This window comes from Emydura macquarii, unplaced genomic scaffold, assembly GCF_026122565.2.
Source record: "Emydura macquarii macquarii isolate MOO-44397 ecotype Brisbane River unplaced genomic scaffold, CSIRO-AGI_Emac_v2 contig_2636, whole genome shotgun sequence".
Lineage (NCBI taxonomy): Eukaryota > Metazoa > Chordata > Testudines > Chelidae > Emydura > Emydura macquarii.
The window spans coordinates 42,040,891-42,059,073 of NW_027132773.1; the positions used below are offsets into that span (position 1 = coordinate 42,040,891).

General features: G+C 40.1%; 1 protein-coding gene across 1 annotated transcript in view; it reads right to left on the minus strand.

Annotated features, from left to right (window-relative positions):
* Positions 1-18,183, minus strand: part of SEMA3C (semaphorin 3C) — a 155,466-nt gene that overhangs the window by 21,935 nt on the left and 115,348 nt on the right. The window contains exon 12 of the mRNA XM_067564544.1: positions 9,035-9,257. Coding sequence (XP_067420645.1) covers positions 9,035-9,257 — 223 coding nt within the window. The remainder of the gene's footprint in view (positions 1-9,034; positions 9,258-18,183) is intronic.

Genomic DNA, 18,183 nt, shown 5'->3' on the forward strand with positions numbered 1-18,183 from the left:
CAGTATTTCCCATTTGCATCTCAATGTTTTGCCTTTTGTCTGAATATTATTTTAGCATTACAAGCTAGATTCATGTCTCCAGATACATTCCCTTTCCTAAGGGAATCCCTGCACTGCTCTACTGTGCTTACTTGTCCTGTTATAATATTTTCTAGGTATTTTATGCAAGACAAAGCATGACAGTGGAAAATTGTTCATTGAAAACATTTTTTGCAAGGAGTATCCTTAGTCTGTGGTCATGTTCCCCAACAACAGAATAACAACTGTTTTTACTGTTATTGTTCAGTCTTTTCCTAGGTAAGTGAAACAAAAATAATTGTCCCCAGATGGCTTTCCTAGTCCCTTCTAAAAACATTTAGCTCTCTAGACTATAAGAACAGTGGCTATGAAACCAAGTTAATTTCTATGTGTTTGTCTTAGAATAACTACCTTTGAGTTTTGTTGAAAATCTTATTTGTTCACTTTCGTTAATGGAATTAAATTCCTGGGTCAAAAGGAAAGTTGGAAGGATAATGGCAAAACAGTAATGGACACAAGAGATTTGCAAAATTACACTGTCTGATGTGTGTTCCAGTGCATTATTGTTCCGCAAGCAAGATATAAGAGGACACAGAATGAATGTAAGTCTGTTATGTTCACAAGCTCTTACCAAATTCAAACAGAGGGGCAATTTCCTTCCTGCAGTAACTCTATTGACTTCTCTAGAATCACTTTTTTACATAAAACATACTCGTTCTCCTAAATTAGGAGGCAAGCCATTGTGTCTGCTAAACACTAGAATGTACCTAGCTACATGGCAGATTTATGCCTTACATTGGTCTCTCTGTAAGTAATACACAATACTTGACCTTACTGCAGTAGGTGCCAACACTTACGTTGTAACAGAGAGAGAGAAAAAGAGGTTAGGAAAGGAGAGGAGAGGCCTGGCTGAGTTGTAGGTAGGTGCAGCCTTAATTCAAACAGGTGGTCTCTTGGATGAGTTTCATAGAATGTGAACCAAAAAAAGAGTCTTCCCCTGCTAAGATAGTAGGAGCTATAATATATTAAGCTTCTATCATCTGGAAGTTACTCTCTGCATGAAAAAAATTAAGAAAATTTGAGCTCCTAGCTCATCACGTCTTTCTTTTTCTAAAGCAGATTCTCATTTACACATTATTTTTCTCTGCAATTGTCGCTTTAGTCTCCTGTTACGATTCCTTAAACAGGTGACCTTAACAATACACATGATTCCACTGTTTGACACTTTGTTTTTTCCTCTGTCTTGTTCCACAATTTCCAGTAGTAAAATTCTGAGAGGTGCGCACCTGGAACTTCTACTGATATCAGCATCTCTAAGGATCTAGCCCATAGCTTAACATGATGGATTTCTTCTCTCCTTACCTCTCTCTGTACAATATGTGTATTATGACTACTGTAGCAAGGTCAAGTACTGTATATTAGCTTCTTTCAAATGCAGACAAAACTCTCAGAATGATAGATCTTAATCTCTAATTGATATCTAATAACTTCCATTACTGGCTAGTGACATTCACCTTTTCTTTAGAGACTACAGCCACATAAGCTAATAAAGAAAACTGCTGTGATTGCTTTCCTGCCTCACAATTAATAGTATCCTAGCCATCGATAATCACTGGTTTTGTCATTATATAACCCACTGGTCAGTATGTGTTATGCGTGCCTGCAGGTCCCTGGTTCAGTGCCTGGTATGTTGACCAATCTCAGTAGCACTTTCTGGCAATACTGAGTTAAGTTCCAAAGATGAAGCAAAAACAACGAGAGTCCTGTAGCACTTTAAAGACTAACAAATTTAATTTCTGCAGGCATAAGTTTTTGTGTGCTGCAACCCACTTTGCCAGATGCAAGAAATAGAAATCAGATAGGGGGTATATATATACATCCAAGGGTAAGGAAAAACAATGGGGAAGGTAGGTGCTAGCAAAGTCTATTCAGTTAGAGTAGATGAGGCCTATTCACAACCATTGATTAGAAGGTGAGAATGTGTGAACAGTGACAATAACTTCTTATAATGAGATAACCATTCCAAGTCCCTATTCAGACCCAGCTTGATTGTGTCAAGTTTGCATATGAGTTCCAGCTCTGCAGTTTCTTGCTGAAGTCAGTTTTTTAAGTTTTTTTGTAGAAGTATGGCAACTTTCAAGTCAGCTACAGAGTGTCCTGGGAGATTGAAGTGCTCTCTGACTGGTTTATGCATGTTACCATTTTTTATGCCTGATTTGTGTCCATTTATTCTTTTGTGTAGTGACAGTCTGGTTTGTTAGTCTTTAAAGTACTATAGGACTCTTGTTTTTGCTGTATACAGACTAACACAACTACTCCTCTGGAACTTTTCATCAAAGATGAAGCAGTATTCTTTTTTAGACAGTGGATACAAGACTGGGCAAAACCCACCAATTTTAGTTTGCACAACATTCAGCAAACCTTACAACACTGATCTCTGAGCTTCGTTTTGAGTTTGGGGTTCATTTGAATCCTAAAATATAAATCAAACTCTTTGGAACAATCTAATCATATACACAGAGCCTGATCCAAAGCCTACTGAAGTAAAGACTCCTATTGACTTCAGTAAATTTGGATTGGCATATGGTTAATCTATGTAACAACATGATTTTATTATTAACCTCATTCTCCCTTCCCCTTCTCTCCTATTGTTTTTCACACTCATTTCAGCACAGGATCATGTCTTCCTCTGTGTTTATACAGTGCTTAGCACACTAGGGATCTCTGTCTGAGGTCTTTGGACAACCGTAATACAAATAACAAATAATGAGAGAATGTAATTTCTTTCATGCCAAACCTTCTCAAACAACATGGGTTTCAAAGCTTGACTTGAACTCCAATGTTAGTGGGATCACAATCCCCTCATGAGGGATTGGAAAGACTGAACAGCAAGAGGAGGAAGAGCAAATATCTCCCAGGCCTGGAAATGGAGCGGAGAGTCGGGAGAGTAGAAAACAAACAGAGAGAGAATGTGAAGAAAGGAAAAGAAAGAGAGGAAGAGAACAATGCGAATGAAAAAATAAACAAGGTGCAAGATTCTTATCTGGTGCAAATCAGCAGAGTCCTGTAGAAGCCAATTAAGCTATGCCTACTTACACCAGCTGATGACCTGGCCCACAGTGTGTAACAAAGGAGGTAAAAATGAATGAATAGTGATATCAAGTTTGGCTGAAATTAATGGGTTCAACATCAGAGATTTGAGTTTACATCTCTCTTTCCAAATTTCCACCAGCCATACTTTTCTAAAATGACCATTGTAGTCAGTATTGCTAACTTCAAAGAAAGACTTCAAACAAACAAACAATCCCACAAAGAACAACAAGTCAAAGGGCTGGCTGTCCACATCATCAAAACCACCATCCCAGTTGACACTAACTACTACCCTGCTGAACATCTTACAGAGAGCTGTCCTCCTTAAAAGTAGTCCCTCATGTTGATGCATGAAGCAGATTGGTGGGGCAGTGTGAGAAAACCTGTACTACTCTTGCCCTTGTTATACCTGTGTCGAGGGCAGATGGAGTCTGTGAACTCATGACTTGAGGTCATTGATTGGACACATTTCACAAGCATTGAATTTTCTTGAAATGCTGTAAAAATAAATACACACACAAAAAAAGAAGAAGAAAAAAACGTTTTCCATGATGCCTAAACTCTCTTTGTATGAAACCCTTTCAATCATGGGATAGCACTTGAGAGTCTGAGAGAAGTGGTTGTGCTGCTTAGCATTTAAAGCTGAGAACTGACAGTCAGGCCTCCTGGGTTCTCTCTTTCTAGCTCTGTAACTGTTTTGCTGCATGGCCTGGTCAAAGGCGCTTAACTTTTCTTAACAGTGTACCCCACTGTGAAATGGATATAATACTTACCCAGTTTACAGACTTTGTGTGAAACTTAATGAACAGCTTGTTAAACACTTTGAGGTCTATCTCAAAGAGCAATACATAAGTGCAAAGAATTAGTGGACTAAGTACTTAGATCTTTATTCAGTGTCTACTCACTCCATTTTGAGGCAAACTCCTGAAAGTCAATGTGAGTTTGCATAAGAACTGAGCAGGGATCTCAGGATACAGAACTTGGGGTGAATTTGCAACTTCTAAAATGGCTGTAAGAGTAAAAAAACTTTGGAGGAGATGATCACCATAACATTTTGAATGATTCGCTCAATATTCCTGAGTGGATTGAGGGAAGCGGTCTGCCTGTCATATCACTCTTGCGTAATACCTTCTTCCAGAGTTCAAACACAGCACTCAAACTAGTAAATTAAAGGCAGGCAGGCTTCCTTTTCTGACCAGGTTATCTAGCTCTGTAACAATCTGTAACTCGTTACATGTTATTGATTATTCCATTGCTGAATACTACTGTTGTCAGCAAGGGTTAGTCTTCCAAAAAGACAGCCATCATGTAACACCACAAAAGCAAGTACTCAAGGGATTTAGTCACATATGTGGTATCCATATTTTAAACTCATGCTCTGAAAGCGCTAAGTGCAACCAGTTTTTCAAATGAAAGGTTCAAACAATTGGACGAGAGAGGGAAAGATAATTAGAAACATTGAACAAGCATTACACAACCTTAGACACTGGAGACAAAACCACATGTACACAGCCCAAGTTAAACATATGAAACTGCGCTAAATCATCCTGAAATCTGAAACACCTTTTCACAATAGTAATTTAGCTCCCTTTTCAAAAGCTGTATGACATCATGCCTTATAGGAGCTGAGAAAATTCTTAAGGATAGCCAATGACTGCTGAATGTGCCTGAACCTGACCCAGATATTTAAATATTTTCATAACACCAACAGCAATAAAGAAAACATGCATAGTCTCAGGATTGCACAATCTACTGTACTTTGTACAGACTTTGGCAGAGCAAGTGATAGGTGGGAAGCTTAAAAAATAAATATTAATCTCAGGAAAATGCCTGCATGCTGCTTTACTGCCTTTCTTAAAACTAAACTGGAAAACAACCCACCAGGGCGTAAGGTGGAGAAATTGGAGGCTTGAGACACAGATGAATGGAGTAATGTAACTGAAATAAAATGCAAGGGAAATTAAATGCTTTATAAGCTGCAAAATTAGACAAGCACAGGCCTAGCAGAGAAGCAAAGTAAGTGAAGAAGAGACCTAAATCCAAGGTCTTGACCTGACTAGGTAATTATCCATTGCATAGATGAAGGGGCATTAGCCTCAGTGTCCTTGTCAAATATGCAAATGGCTAATTACACAGGGCCCTGCTAATTATACCTATGGTTTCTATTGGGAGGATAAGGTATTCTACACTTGTCTTTAGTAGCATTGTTATCTATTGCTAAACAGTTGTGGCTTTTCACCCCAAAGGCAGCTCCGTTTCAGTGGTGGATGAAGAGATTCCCCATTGTGTCAAGACTTCACATCAGCCTGGCAGGTTTTGTAAAGTGCTTTGGGATTCTTCAGGATGAAAGGCACAGCGTTAAGGCGAGATCCTTATCATTTGAAAAGCTGTGTGTAACGTAGCAAGAACAATGCCAGTCTATGGGATTTATTTCACTAGTTATGGTGCCTAGAAAAGAAGTACTGTACTGAAATTAACTCTTGGCAAGGAAGGATCACTGCGAGTTTGACTGGGGGGGGAAGGGGGTGCAAAGGAAATATTGTATCTATTTCACATTAATGTAAAAAAAGACATAGCCGCCTGTACCCTTCCTGTGCCATGGCTACATGATGAAAAACACAGGGGATCCTTCTGTTATTGTTCACTTGCACTCAGGAACTGATTTATTACTGAGGCTCTCAAGGCAGAGGGGGGAAACTAAACATTTTGTGTGCTCTGCATCTGGCAAGACAAGACATAAAACACTCCAATTTGCAGCATGACACAGGTCACTGACAGTGACAGACGTGCCTGGCAACATCTCAGTTCAGCAGCAGTAACTCACCATGAGAGGCTGAGGGTAATTGTCACCAGGTGCCAAGTTCCATTCTCCACTGGCAAGGGGCTCAGGGCTCCCGAGAAATTATCAAGTGAAACTCTCTTATACAATGTGGGTTTTGCATTTGTCAGGATGCACTTACATAAAAGTAAATCCCCCTCTGCATTTCTTCTGAATGTTAACATCTTTATCGAATCCTCCCGAGCCTCACAGAAAGCCAGAGCAAAGGAAAAAGGACATACAGAGTCCCCACAGAGACAGAAACTTGATCATTTGTATTCACAAAGGTTGAGAGGTGCTGTGCCTATGTTATATCTGTTTATTTTAAAGCAGGGCTATAAAGCTATTAGCATCTTAGAAAGAATCTCTGTACCACCCAGGAATTGTAACATCAAAAAAAAAAATAGACTAGCAGAAATTATAAATAGCATATATCACAGGTAATCAAGCATATTGTTTTCAGTAGTTGTGACTCTACTGAACTCTTTGAATGGTGTACTACATTGGAATCATAGAATCATAGACCCATAGGGTTAGGAGGGGCTGCAAGGATTCTTTTGACACAAGTGTAAATCAATAATTAACATCTATGCTTATATATATTGTACAAATTATCCCACAAAGGACCGTGTGCTAGTAGATTATAGAACTGAAACAAACACATAACCAGATCACGTATGTTAATACCTTTAATGAGCCCTTGGATGAGTCAATTAACTACTCTCTGTGACACCTATCCAACTGATGAAATGAGATTGTTTGTACTTATCCTCCTCAATGGAGTCTGATAAGGAGTAATTTGCTAATATTCAGTAGTTGACTTTGAGACTTGATCCAACTTCCACTTCAAGTCACTGGGAGTATTTTTATTGACTCCAGTGGGAGTTGGATTACACCCTAAATTGTTGTTCATCATTAAAATCTGCCTCATCATTAATGAGGCTCAGTTTAACAAAGTTTGTAACATGCTTTGAGAGCCTTAGATGGAAAGAGCCACTGAGAAGCTAATATTATTATTGTCTACTGCTTCAAAAGTGTAAGGCACTTTATAAAAGCAGGTCATCATTTATTATTATTATTAATACATATTTTGTAACTGCTATAACATGTACCCTGTGTTAGCTGGAGACTTATATGGCTTGGTGTCTTAATTAATCCTTAGTATTTTTTTTCCTCCAGTTAAAAAATGATATGTTTAGACAAATGACATTAGTATAAAAACTATACTGACATTTGAATGTTCATTTGAAAGCTCTATTCTTGCATGCCAAAGTATTTGTGTGGTTAAAAACAGTGAATTGGCAAGGAGAAACTATGCTGATAAAAGATCAAGGCTTCTTTTTGTTAAGACAGGGTTGATGCTAATCTATGTGAACAATAAGTAGGGAGGGCACATATAAGCGTTTCTCTAGAGATTTCCACAGTAGCATGCACAGCACCCTTCTTTGTTTCTTCTACAGGAAAGGAGATACTGTGACAAATTAAACCCTGAAGGATCCAATGATCCCAGGTTATAGTTGGATTCACTAGGCCTACTAGCAATGCTGACACTTGCTAGGAAAAAAGTTTCTTAATTAGTTTCTTAATTACTCTGATGACCTGACAACTAAAATGAAAACAAGAAACCTTAAGGCACTTTTCAAACTAATTTTGCATTAGATGGACAAGAAAAATAAATATGCCCAGATCCAAAATCGACTAAATTCATGCTGTAATTCACTACACAAAACCCTATACATCTTCTGTCACTGCCATGCCTTATAATGATGTACACTAGCTCCGAGAGGGAGTGAGTGTCATTCTGATGAATCATGATATAGTGAATGGAGGCCCTTGATGATGGTTTGCCATGGGAACAATAACAGAATAGTTCTGTATTCTTATTTCCTTTGGTGGTTGGGGAGCTTGATTTAAGAAGAGTGCAGAGAGTTTCTTTTAATCCCCTCCTCATAAAAATCTGGCAATTTGAAAGATTTTTAGCCTTGGCTTCCTGAGTCTAATACAAGGGTGGTTATTCCCAAACTCATGTGGCCAAAATGGTAGTTTGTTGGCAGAAACTGTAGTTCCACATCTCTGTAAGACTTGTCTGATGTTCAGAGACAAACCTATTCTCATAGGGTTATCCACCTTATTTCTAGTTGAAACTACTCTGTGCTTGCTAACTAATAGAAACATGAGGACTAGATTGCAGCTTATCAGAGCTCAAGTCCACAAGCCCTTCACAAGCCAATGGCATTTTCAGATGCAGATCCAGCCCCAGATCATCTACTTTAGTCTATTTCTCTCCCACTGCAGAATTGTTCTCTGCAATTCCAATAATGTCCCAATATTTGTTAAAGTAAATTGGATCCCTGTCCTCTAACATTACAGTTCTGAATGAAAATCACAAGACTTGTCAGTTCCACCGGTGTCAATTCAGCAAATCTATTGACTTCACTGGAATTGCTACAGATTCGCATAGATGTAACTAAGAGCAGAATTTGGCTCATTATGTTATAAAGGAAATATTTTTAATTATTGAGTCAGATTTACAAACTCTCTATGACACAGTACAGCTAAAATTACAGTTTTCCCTTTTCTTTTTGCTAAATTCTTCTATATTTTTACTTTGTTGTGAAGTTGTTATTTCTGCCCTTGTAACTTTTTGGCCAAGTTACCATTCTTTTCACAGGCAGTTTACCTGTCAACAAATGATGATCATAATTAGTAATAATACAATGCTAGATTCCAATGTTCTTACTCATGTAAAATAGCACATTAATCCATGAAGGTAATGGTGTTACTCATGGGTAAAATGCTCCTTAGGATGAGTAAATCTAGGCCATACATTGCACACAACAAAGTTGGCTTTTGTCTCTAATGAAAACCATGTGAATAAATTTTATTTTTTTAAGATAAATATTCTTTTTATTTTCTTTGTATTTTTTTCTGATTATTACTCTTAAGATATATTTTTGTATAAGAGTTATTATGTTTTAATAATAATGTTTTTATCGTGAAGACAATAGGCTGTTCAGGGTGTGGAGTTGAGTTAAAACTACAATGCAGTATATCAAAGTTAAAATAATAAAATAATTCCGTGCATATCTACTGTTAAGTGCGTCTTACCTGTTCCAAGAAATAAGACATGGTATCTTCCGTCAGCAGCATTAACTCGATCCACTGCTATCTTTGTATACTTGTAGTCTGTTCCCGTCCGAATGATTAATGGTCTCTTGTGAATTGGGTAAATGGGATTGAACATCAAGGGGTGATTCCTGATAAAGGTCACAACATCATCTGGGAACTCCTTGGTTGTCCGCATGTTGGGTGTAAAGGCTCCTCCAGGACACTGAGAGGAAGCATTCAGAATAATGCTTAACAATGTTTAGCATCTATGAAAGGATTTTTCGTCTACAAACATTGACTGATGTTCAGGCGACATGGTAACATTTTCTTGAAAAAACACTTCATATTCCATGTGAAAATGATTATATTTAAATAATGGAAAAGCTGTATTCTAATAGCTATGTCTATAAACAGCCCTCAGTTGGGACAAAACAAACACAAACATATTTGTGTGTTGTTAAGAGCTAGGCTGATGGCAATGCTCCATACTTGCTGGGCCTTATTTCTGCATTCCTTGCGCTCCCAAAGTTCTCACTGCAAAGAATGCAAGTGACTAGTAAGGGAAAAGAAACACAGACCTTGCCTCCGGGTAGTACAAAAGCAGATGTATAGGCCAACAGGTATATTTAGGTGCCTAGCTAGGTACTTACCTCTGCTGTGTGTTATAATTCTTCCAGGCACTCAGGGCTAGATTTGGCCAAACCCTATGCAAATGCATAAGAAGGAAGAAAATGCAAGGAGTCTTTCCCAGACCCTTTGATACTGTACATGGGTACCCAGGGTAGCCTAAACCCAGTGTGAGGAGCCACACTGCAAGGCTATTCCAGTGATACTGTCTTCTCACTGGTACTGTGTTCACCTGTGTATTTTCACTAGGACATCTGGAGGCAGTTCTTTGTGCTGCAATAAGCTGAACCACGCTGTGTTTCTTTCCCAATGAATTGTGAGAGAATTGGTCTGTCCCCTGAGCAGAGAGGGGGACTTGTGGGAGGCACTGGAGGTATACATCAGTCTTCAGATTAATTAGACTGCATCCTTTCCGCAAAGTGGGCAGGTTTCCAGCCGGAATGGAAACAGTATCTTGACTGTAATCAACACCCCCAGCCAGGCCAGTTAACTGTGGTTGAAAGCACCACTTAAAGCTAAGGATGTGTTTACATGCTTTCCTGAATCAGGCTCCAATTTTGGCTCACTGCACACAATTCATGTAACCAGCCAATGGGGACACACTCCTGCCCTGCACATATCTATGGCTATGTTTATACTACCACTTATGTTGGCACAACTTATGTCGCTCAGGGGTGTGAATAAAACACCCACCTGAGTGACGTAAGTTTTGGCAGCATAAGTGGCAATGTGCACAGTGCTACCGTCACTCATGGAGGTGTTTTTATTATGTCGACGGGAGAGCTCTCTCCCATCGGCATAGAGCAGTTACACTGGTACAAGTCTGTCACTGTAAGTTTGCTAGTGAAGACATGGCCTATGTTACTATTGGAAGAGTCACCCACAATACACTGCTCTATAGCGTAGGATTTACCAGGCAGCCCCAGTTCAGTTCAGCTAGCTCTGGAGTTCTGCGGGGAGGTCAGGATTTGACCCTAAATCTCTAACAAAGCATCAAGGTAGAGTCATTGACATATGAATTCTGAGCCATGGGTTTGTCAGAAGAATCTGTACCTTTCTGGAGAATGCTAGGAAGAGACCTTAAAATGACCCTTTCTTCCTAAGCCCCATGAACTTTCCAAGGTACTCAGCTATGGAGGCTGTCGCGCAGATTAGGCACTGCACACCGGCCAGTAATTGTCCCCTCTCCCTAGCTTGATTCTAAACGTGACAAATGGATGTTGGTAATGACCACAAAGATGAACTGAACTCAAAGACTCCTCTAGCATCCTTGTAGACTGATTTTAAGGTGTATTAGTAATTTAATAGGGTTATAGGTTTGCCAATTGCTCGGATTAGAAGGTTCTTGTCCTAAATCAGGCTCCAGAAGAATTTTATAAGGACCCCCAGGTGTACAACAGGAAGTTTCTTGGTGATAACCAAATGTGTATAATTTTATAAGTTTTATTAAGATAACATAAAATGATAAACAAATAACTGATATAGAAAATAAACAATCAAATGGATAATGGATAATACAATCTTAAATTTAGAGACTCGTATGATATATATATTTCTATGATATGCTTTGGATTCTTATACTCATGCCCTTCCCTGGTTGAGAGAGATGTTTGATTCCTCAACTCTTGAGCAGAGGGGTGGAATAAGCACTGCTAGAGCTAAGAGCTATAAACTAAGACTACAAATAAGCCTAAGTATAGAATAAAGAAGAAATTTTAACACTAAGTAAAAGAAGCTTCAAGCAAGAGTAGATGACGATCACATCAAACAGCTCGAGCTTTCCCTTCTTATACCCTAAGAATATGGGTCCTCCTACTAAGTCCATTTTTGGATTTTCCACCCCCAAATTATTGGGGTACCCATACTCTATAGGCTGGTAGGTTCATGCATATTAATGAAATGTCCATGACAAAGCACTTCCCCATTTATTAAATTCCATTACCTCACCTTCGTACTAGTTGGGTACCTGACATCACCCCTTTCAACAACAAGTCAAAAGGTCCCGAGTATATGTGCTAACAGCTTACTCAACTATGGCACAAGACACGACCATATATGTAAGTCAAAGGTTGAATATGTGCTAACTGTGTAGCTGTCATCCAGAATGTGGTCTGTACGGCACCTTGCATTACAGTAAAATATATATATTTTAACTCTTTCATAATCACACAATCACACTTAAATTATAAGAAAAGATATATATCTATAAAGTGCAAGCAAGCAGGCTGGTTCTATAGGCTACATCCTCAAGTGAGAGTTCTCACTCAATGTCTGTACGACTTTAAGGGACTGCAATACAGTGGCAGCAGAATGTCCCTTCCATTCACTTTCATTCCTTGATTGTGAGATGACGAAAGGACCCCATGGACAGATGGCTCATCCCCCCCACCAAAGACACAATATTTTGGGGTTGGTGATATGGAGATGGGAATAACCCAGAGAGACCCTCTGACATTTGGGAAGGCATTATTAGGGACAGGTTCCTGCCTGCCCTTCTCCCCCACCGCAGCAATCAGGGATAACAGAGCCCGACCCAGCTCCAGACATATCTTTGCATTTAATGAAGAACAATCCCATTGATCAATCCTGTAATCTATCAGTCCACTTGGATCCTCACAAGGAAATAACTCTAGCCATAGAGAGCTCACAGGTTGAGTATCCAGCAGAAATGTGGGGAAGAAGACAGGGAGAGGGAAAATCAGCTCCAATATACAGAGCTGTGCTGTGCAGGTACAGGGAATCTGTTTATATGTCCTGTCTCAGTCCCAGCGAACTCCTTGACTTCCTGCTGCTCAAGAACATTATTGGCATTCTGCAGCTCATGGACCTTTCATTTTCCAGGAAACACAGGGCCAGAGGCTTCAGAAAATTTTAACTAGCACTGATAAAAAGGGCTGGCTACAGGCTTTTGGGGACTCCAAGTAAGGTGGTTCTTGGCAAGGGACCCCCAAACTCAAAGGGTACTCCCAGTTCAATGTTAGAAAACTCCCCTTCACCTGCATCCTAGACCAATGTCACCCCCTTATAGAATCATAGAAGATTAGGGGTGGGAGGGAGGTCATCTAGTCCAAGCCCCTGCTCAAAGCAGGACCAACCCCAACTAAATCATCCCAGATAGGACTTTGTAAATCTGGGCCTTAAGGATGGAGATTCTCTCTCATCCCTAGGTAACCTATTCCAGTTCTTCTAGTGAAAAAGGTTTTCCTAATGTCCAACCTAGGCCTTCCCATGGCAACTTGAGAACATTGCTCCTTATTTTGTCATCTGCCACCACTAAGAACAGCCTAGCTCCATCCTCTTTGGAACCCCCCACTTCAGGTAGTTGAAGGCTGCTGTCAAATCCCCCCTCAGTTTTCTCTTCTTCTCTTCTGCAGACTAAATAAGCCCAGTTCCCTGAACCTCTTCTCATAAGCCATGTGCCCCAGCTCCCTAATAATTTTCGTTGCCCTCTGCTGGACTCTCTCCAATTTGTCCACATCTTTTCTGTAGTGCGGGGGCCAAAACTGGACACAATACTCCATATGTGGCCTCACAAGTGCTGAATAGAGGGGAATAATTACTTCCCTCGATCTGCTGGCAATGCTTCTACTAATGCAACCCAATATGGTGGTAGCTTTCTTGACAATAAGGGCACACTGTTGACTCATATCCAGCTTCTTGTCCACTGTAACCCCCACATCCTTTTCTGCAGAACTGCTGCTTAGCCAGTTGGTCCCCAGTCGGTAGAAGTGCATGGGATTCTTCCATCCTAAGTGCAGACCTCTGCACTTATCCTTTTTGAATCTCATCAGATTTCTTTTGGCCTAATCCTCCAATTTGTCTAGGTCGCTCTGTATCCTAAACCGACCCTCCAGCATATCTATCACTCCCCAATCTTAGTCTCATCTGCAAACTTATCATCTGCACCCTATCATCCAGATCATTAATGAAGATGTTGAACAAAACCAGCCCCAGGGCTGGGACACTCCGCTTGATACCAGCTGCCAACTAGACATCAAGCTGTTGATCACTACCCATTGAACCCGATGATCTAGCCAGCTTTCTATCCACCTCATAGTCCATTCATCCAGCTCATACTTCTTTAAATTGCTGCAAGAATACTGTGGGAGATTATACCAAAAGCTTTGCTAAAGTCAAGATATATCACGTCCACTACTTTCCCCACATACACAGAGCCAATCATTTCATCATAGAAGGCAATCAGGTTGGTCAGGCATGACTTGCCATTGGTGAATCCATGCTGACTTTTCCCGATCATTTTCCACTCCTCCAAGTGCTTCATAATGGATTCCTTGAGGATCTGCTCCATAATTTTTCCAGGAAATGAGGTGAGGCTGACTGTTCTGTAGTTCTCTGGATCCTCCTTCTTCCTTTTTTTTCTTAAAAGATGGGCACTATATTTGCTTTTTTTCCCACTATCCAGTATCTCCCCCGATTGCCACGAGTTTTCAAAGATAATGGCCACTGTGCACTCCTTCCTTAGATGGCAAGTACTTTTTCTACCTTCTAGGCCAGATTCCCCAGAAATTAGAAGTTCCCAGAAGTTGGGGGTGGATGATAGGGGAAGGATCACTTGATGATTGCCTGTTCAGTTCATTCCCTCTGAAGCACCTGACATTGGCCACTATTGGATGACAGGTCAATGCAGTATGGTCATTCTTATGTTATGTTCCCCACCTTCCTGCCTCACAGATCCTAGGCCCTCTTTCTGTGTTTCCCCAGTTTCAAGTGTCCCTATTTATTTCCACCCTGATATGTAAGTCCTCATGAATAGATGGATAATTAGATAGTTGTTTCAAGCAAGTCCCAGACATCCTTTTTGAACTAGTTCATTGCCTCTATTACCAAAGACCCATGTCATAAGATTATTCCTTTGACCATGAAGGACTGGACTCAGAAAGCTTATGTCATTCCACTGCCAACCAGAGAAGTCACTGAAGTACAACATGAGCGTTCCCTTCCTCACAGAGTTGAGTGTACCTCTGCTATACTATCCACCCAACAGATGATTTAACCACATGGTAACTGCACTCACAGTAGCACATTTTGCAACCAGTATCCTGCTGGGATAGCCCCATAAATTAGAGATGAAATAAAGGAGGACAGGAACCCTTTGGTTTACAGTACATTCTTTAACAAGCTGTTGGTACAAAAAATTATTTCTGTAAAATCTGGATAATGGAAACAACCGTTAAACAGCACTGAATGTGGTAGGAAGCTGCCAATTATGTCATAAAAGATTTTCCATAAGTAATTTTAGTTTGTGGAAGAAATAAGAAACCTTGGTATGTAATGAAAGGCAGCCAAAGATTTCAGAGCCTGACTGTGGCCAAGCGAATGTATTACTTTAATTCCATTTAAGCTATGCTGAAGCATTTGCAATGTTTACAGTTCTGGCATTTTGGTGGACTGTAAGTGCATTTATATCAAAATGTTTAATTTGAAAGATCTATTTACACAAGTGAAACATAGGCTTTGCCATACTGGGTCAGACTGCTTGCCTTTCTAGTCTAGCATCCTGGCAGTAGCCAAGAGTTGATGTTTTGCAGGAAAGGGGTTCCTGACCTATAATGCATTTTGACCAAACTTTTCAAACTTGGATGCCCCAAAGTAGGCATCTGAATATACATTTAAATTGCTAAATAATAATTGTCTGATTTTCAAAGGTGCTGCACCTTCACTGACTTCAGTGGGAAATGGAATTTAACCCTTAATCCTCCCACGATGTCAGAGACAGAACATTCTTCCAGTGAAGAAAAGCAGAGACAGGCTACAGAAATCTCATTTCAGAAAATGTATTGTTTAATGACTGTGATGAAGTTGGGTGGTTTGTGGAGAAGCATCAGAGGAACAGATGAGATGATAAGGCAGTTTCAAATGATAAGAATGCAGAGTTTAGTCAAATATGATGAGATTATTGTCCTAAATTGAACTGGATTGGATTATGCAGAACAATGGAGGCACCATGGGGATTGATTGACATAACAATCACACACAAATCAATGACACACTTGGTTATGTGTTTGTGGAAAGACTTTTGTGTAGAAGAATTTGGAGAGTACTGGGGAAAGAATATTAGAATCCAGTCATGTCTTGTCATGGAAAAACTGGCAGTAGAAGAGGGAAAATTTGGCTGAACACTCACCATGGGGTTATTTGGATAGTTGTTCTCATGGCCTTCTCTGAACTAGCACTGATAAACCGGCTATTTAAGATTTGGATTTGACCCGAAGGAAAAATATAGGGACGAGTTCCAGTCAGAAGATTCAGATCCAACTCTGCAATCTCCTAGAAATGTGCAGAACTTTGGTTTTAAGATTCCAATTTTGACCCATCTCTAATCATGTTCTTATACTATCTATCTATCTTTGCCTTCCTTTATTAATGTACCAAATGATCTTACTGGCAATTTTGTAATTGCATCTTCACGCTGAACTAAGGTGAATACTGAGATGTCCATGATGATCCCCAAGAATCATTCTTCACAGGATCCTTCAAACTCATAGCCAATCAGCATATCTGATAAATTAAGACAATTTTTGCCACTATGTTAAACCCAATTGTAAATTAAATGTTCCCTTCCTTTGTGCTGTCTGATCCCCTACCATGGTTAGACCTATTTGGAATACCTCACAATCCTTCATAAAATGAACCAAGAATAACATGGCAGCAGTTGAGCAAATAGATAGATACAGTGCTCCTGAAGCATCAAGAAACACTGAAATGTGACTAATCACCAGATCATGAAACTTTCTGGTTAAATGAGCCATTCATTTTATATTTTCATAAATAGTAAAATTAAAGCAACAGTGAGCCCATGAGACTAGGGCTGTTTGAATTAATCACAAGCAAGAATGCTACCATTCAACCACAATGGAACATCAGGTATTTATTAACAAGTGCTGAAGAGATTTTGTGATATGAAAAGCCTAAATCTGACAGCCAGTAATATTATAAAGTCGTGAACTGAGATTCCCAAAGCTGCAAAGTATTATATTTCTCTTGTCCCTAGGACTTTGATTCTTTGGAAATACACTGGGCTAATCAATTTCTGTGTTTTTGTCACCACCATTATCAGCTATTATGCTTCAGTTCTAAGTTTATCTGAAAAGCTCTCAAAGTAAATTAACCACGTGCTTAATCATTACTAATGAGGTTATTTTCATTTGTCAATTCAGAAGCACTGAAATGTTGCTATGGTGCCAGTCTCTACGAGCTGGGATCTTCATCACAAATATGATATAACAAGCAAATAATTCTGGAGTTATGAACAGAGTAATGAGAGTTTTTCAGAAGAGGAGATCAGCATGGGATAGTTTAAGACACAGTGCACTGGGTTGCCTGGAAAGGGTACAAAGTCCACTGATGCCTATACAGAGACTGGGGCCTGTCTGATCTGTGGCCCACAAAGAGCTTCACTACAAATGGCAGCTGCTCATGGTAGGCATAGTACGCACTCATCTATCCTGTTTCAGCAGGCAGAGAACTAAGAACTAAGAAGAATGGGTATCATATTTGCAGGGATGTTATATAGTAATGTGGTTAAAGGGTCTTGTAGTGACAGGCAAAAGTTAAAATAAATAAAAAGGTCGTGGGGAGGGTGTGAGCCCTTTTTTCTTCTTTAAAACATATGGAGAAGGCCTGAAAATCTTTGACTAAATTAAAAAAAAAGGCAGGTGGCAGGAAGCCGGGGGAAAGAAGGAAGAGGGCAGGTTATGTATTTTTTACATTATAAATTCAGGCCCTGTCTATTCTGGAAGACCCTACAGCAGCGGATCTCAACCTTTTTTCCCCGAGTACCACTCGGGTCAGGTACAGTCAGGTCAAGTACTACTTGGGGGGACTTTCGGCGGCGGCGGGGTTTTGCAGCGGTGTCGGGGGGGACTTTCGGCAGTGGCGGGGTTACATGGGGGGAACAATGCCCTCTGCCGAAACCTTGCTGCCATTTGCCCCTTTTTGGCATCAGGGTTTCGTGTGGGTGGCGGTGGGGGGGGATTTCGGCGGCGGTGGGGTTTCGCAGCAGCAGGGGGGCGAACTTTCGGCGGTAGATTCGGTGGCACGGTACGGCTCGTGTACCACCCAGCCTTCTTCGAAGTACCACCGGTGGTACGAGTACCACCATTTGAGAACCGATGCCTTACAGTGATTGAAGAACTAGTGAAATGATGACAACACAAGAATCATGAGATTAAAAATCGTGTAGCTGAGAGGATCAGGTGATTTTTAGTCACTGGATTAAAAATTTCTGTGGAAACTATTTAACATTTTCCAGGAAGCTGGGAATGGGCGACAGGAGATGTATCATTTGATAATTACCTGTTCATGTTCATTCTGCTGAAGCACCTAGTATCGGCCACCATCAGAAGACAGGTCTTTGGGCTAGATGGACCATTGATCTGACTCAGTATGGCCATTCTCAACTCAGGTGTCTAATGAACAGTTTAGAGACAGGCTTTTTTGGTTAAAGAGATAATACTTCAGTCCTTCAGGTAAGATGCCAGAGCTTAGAATAAACATCTCAG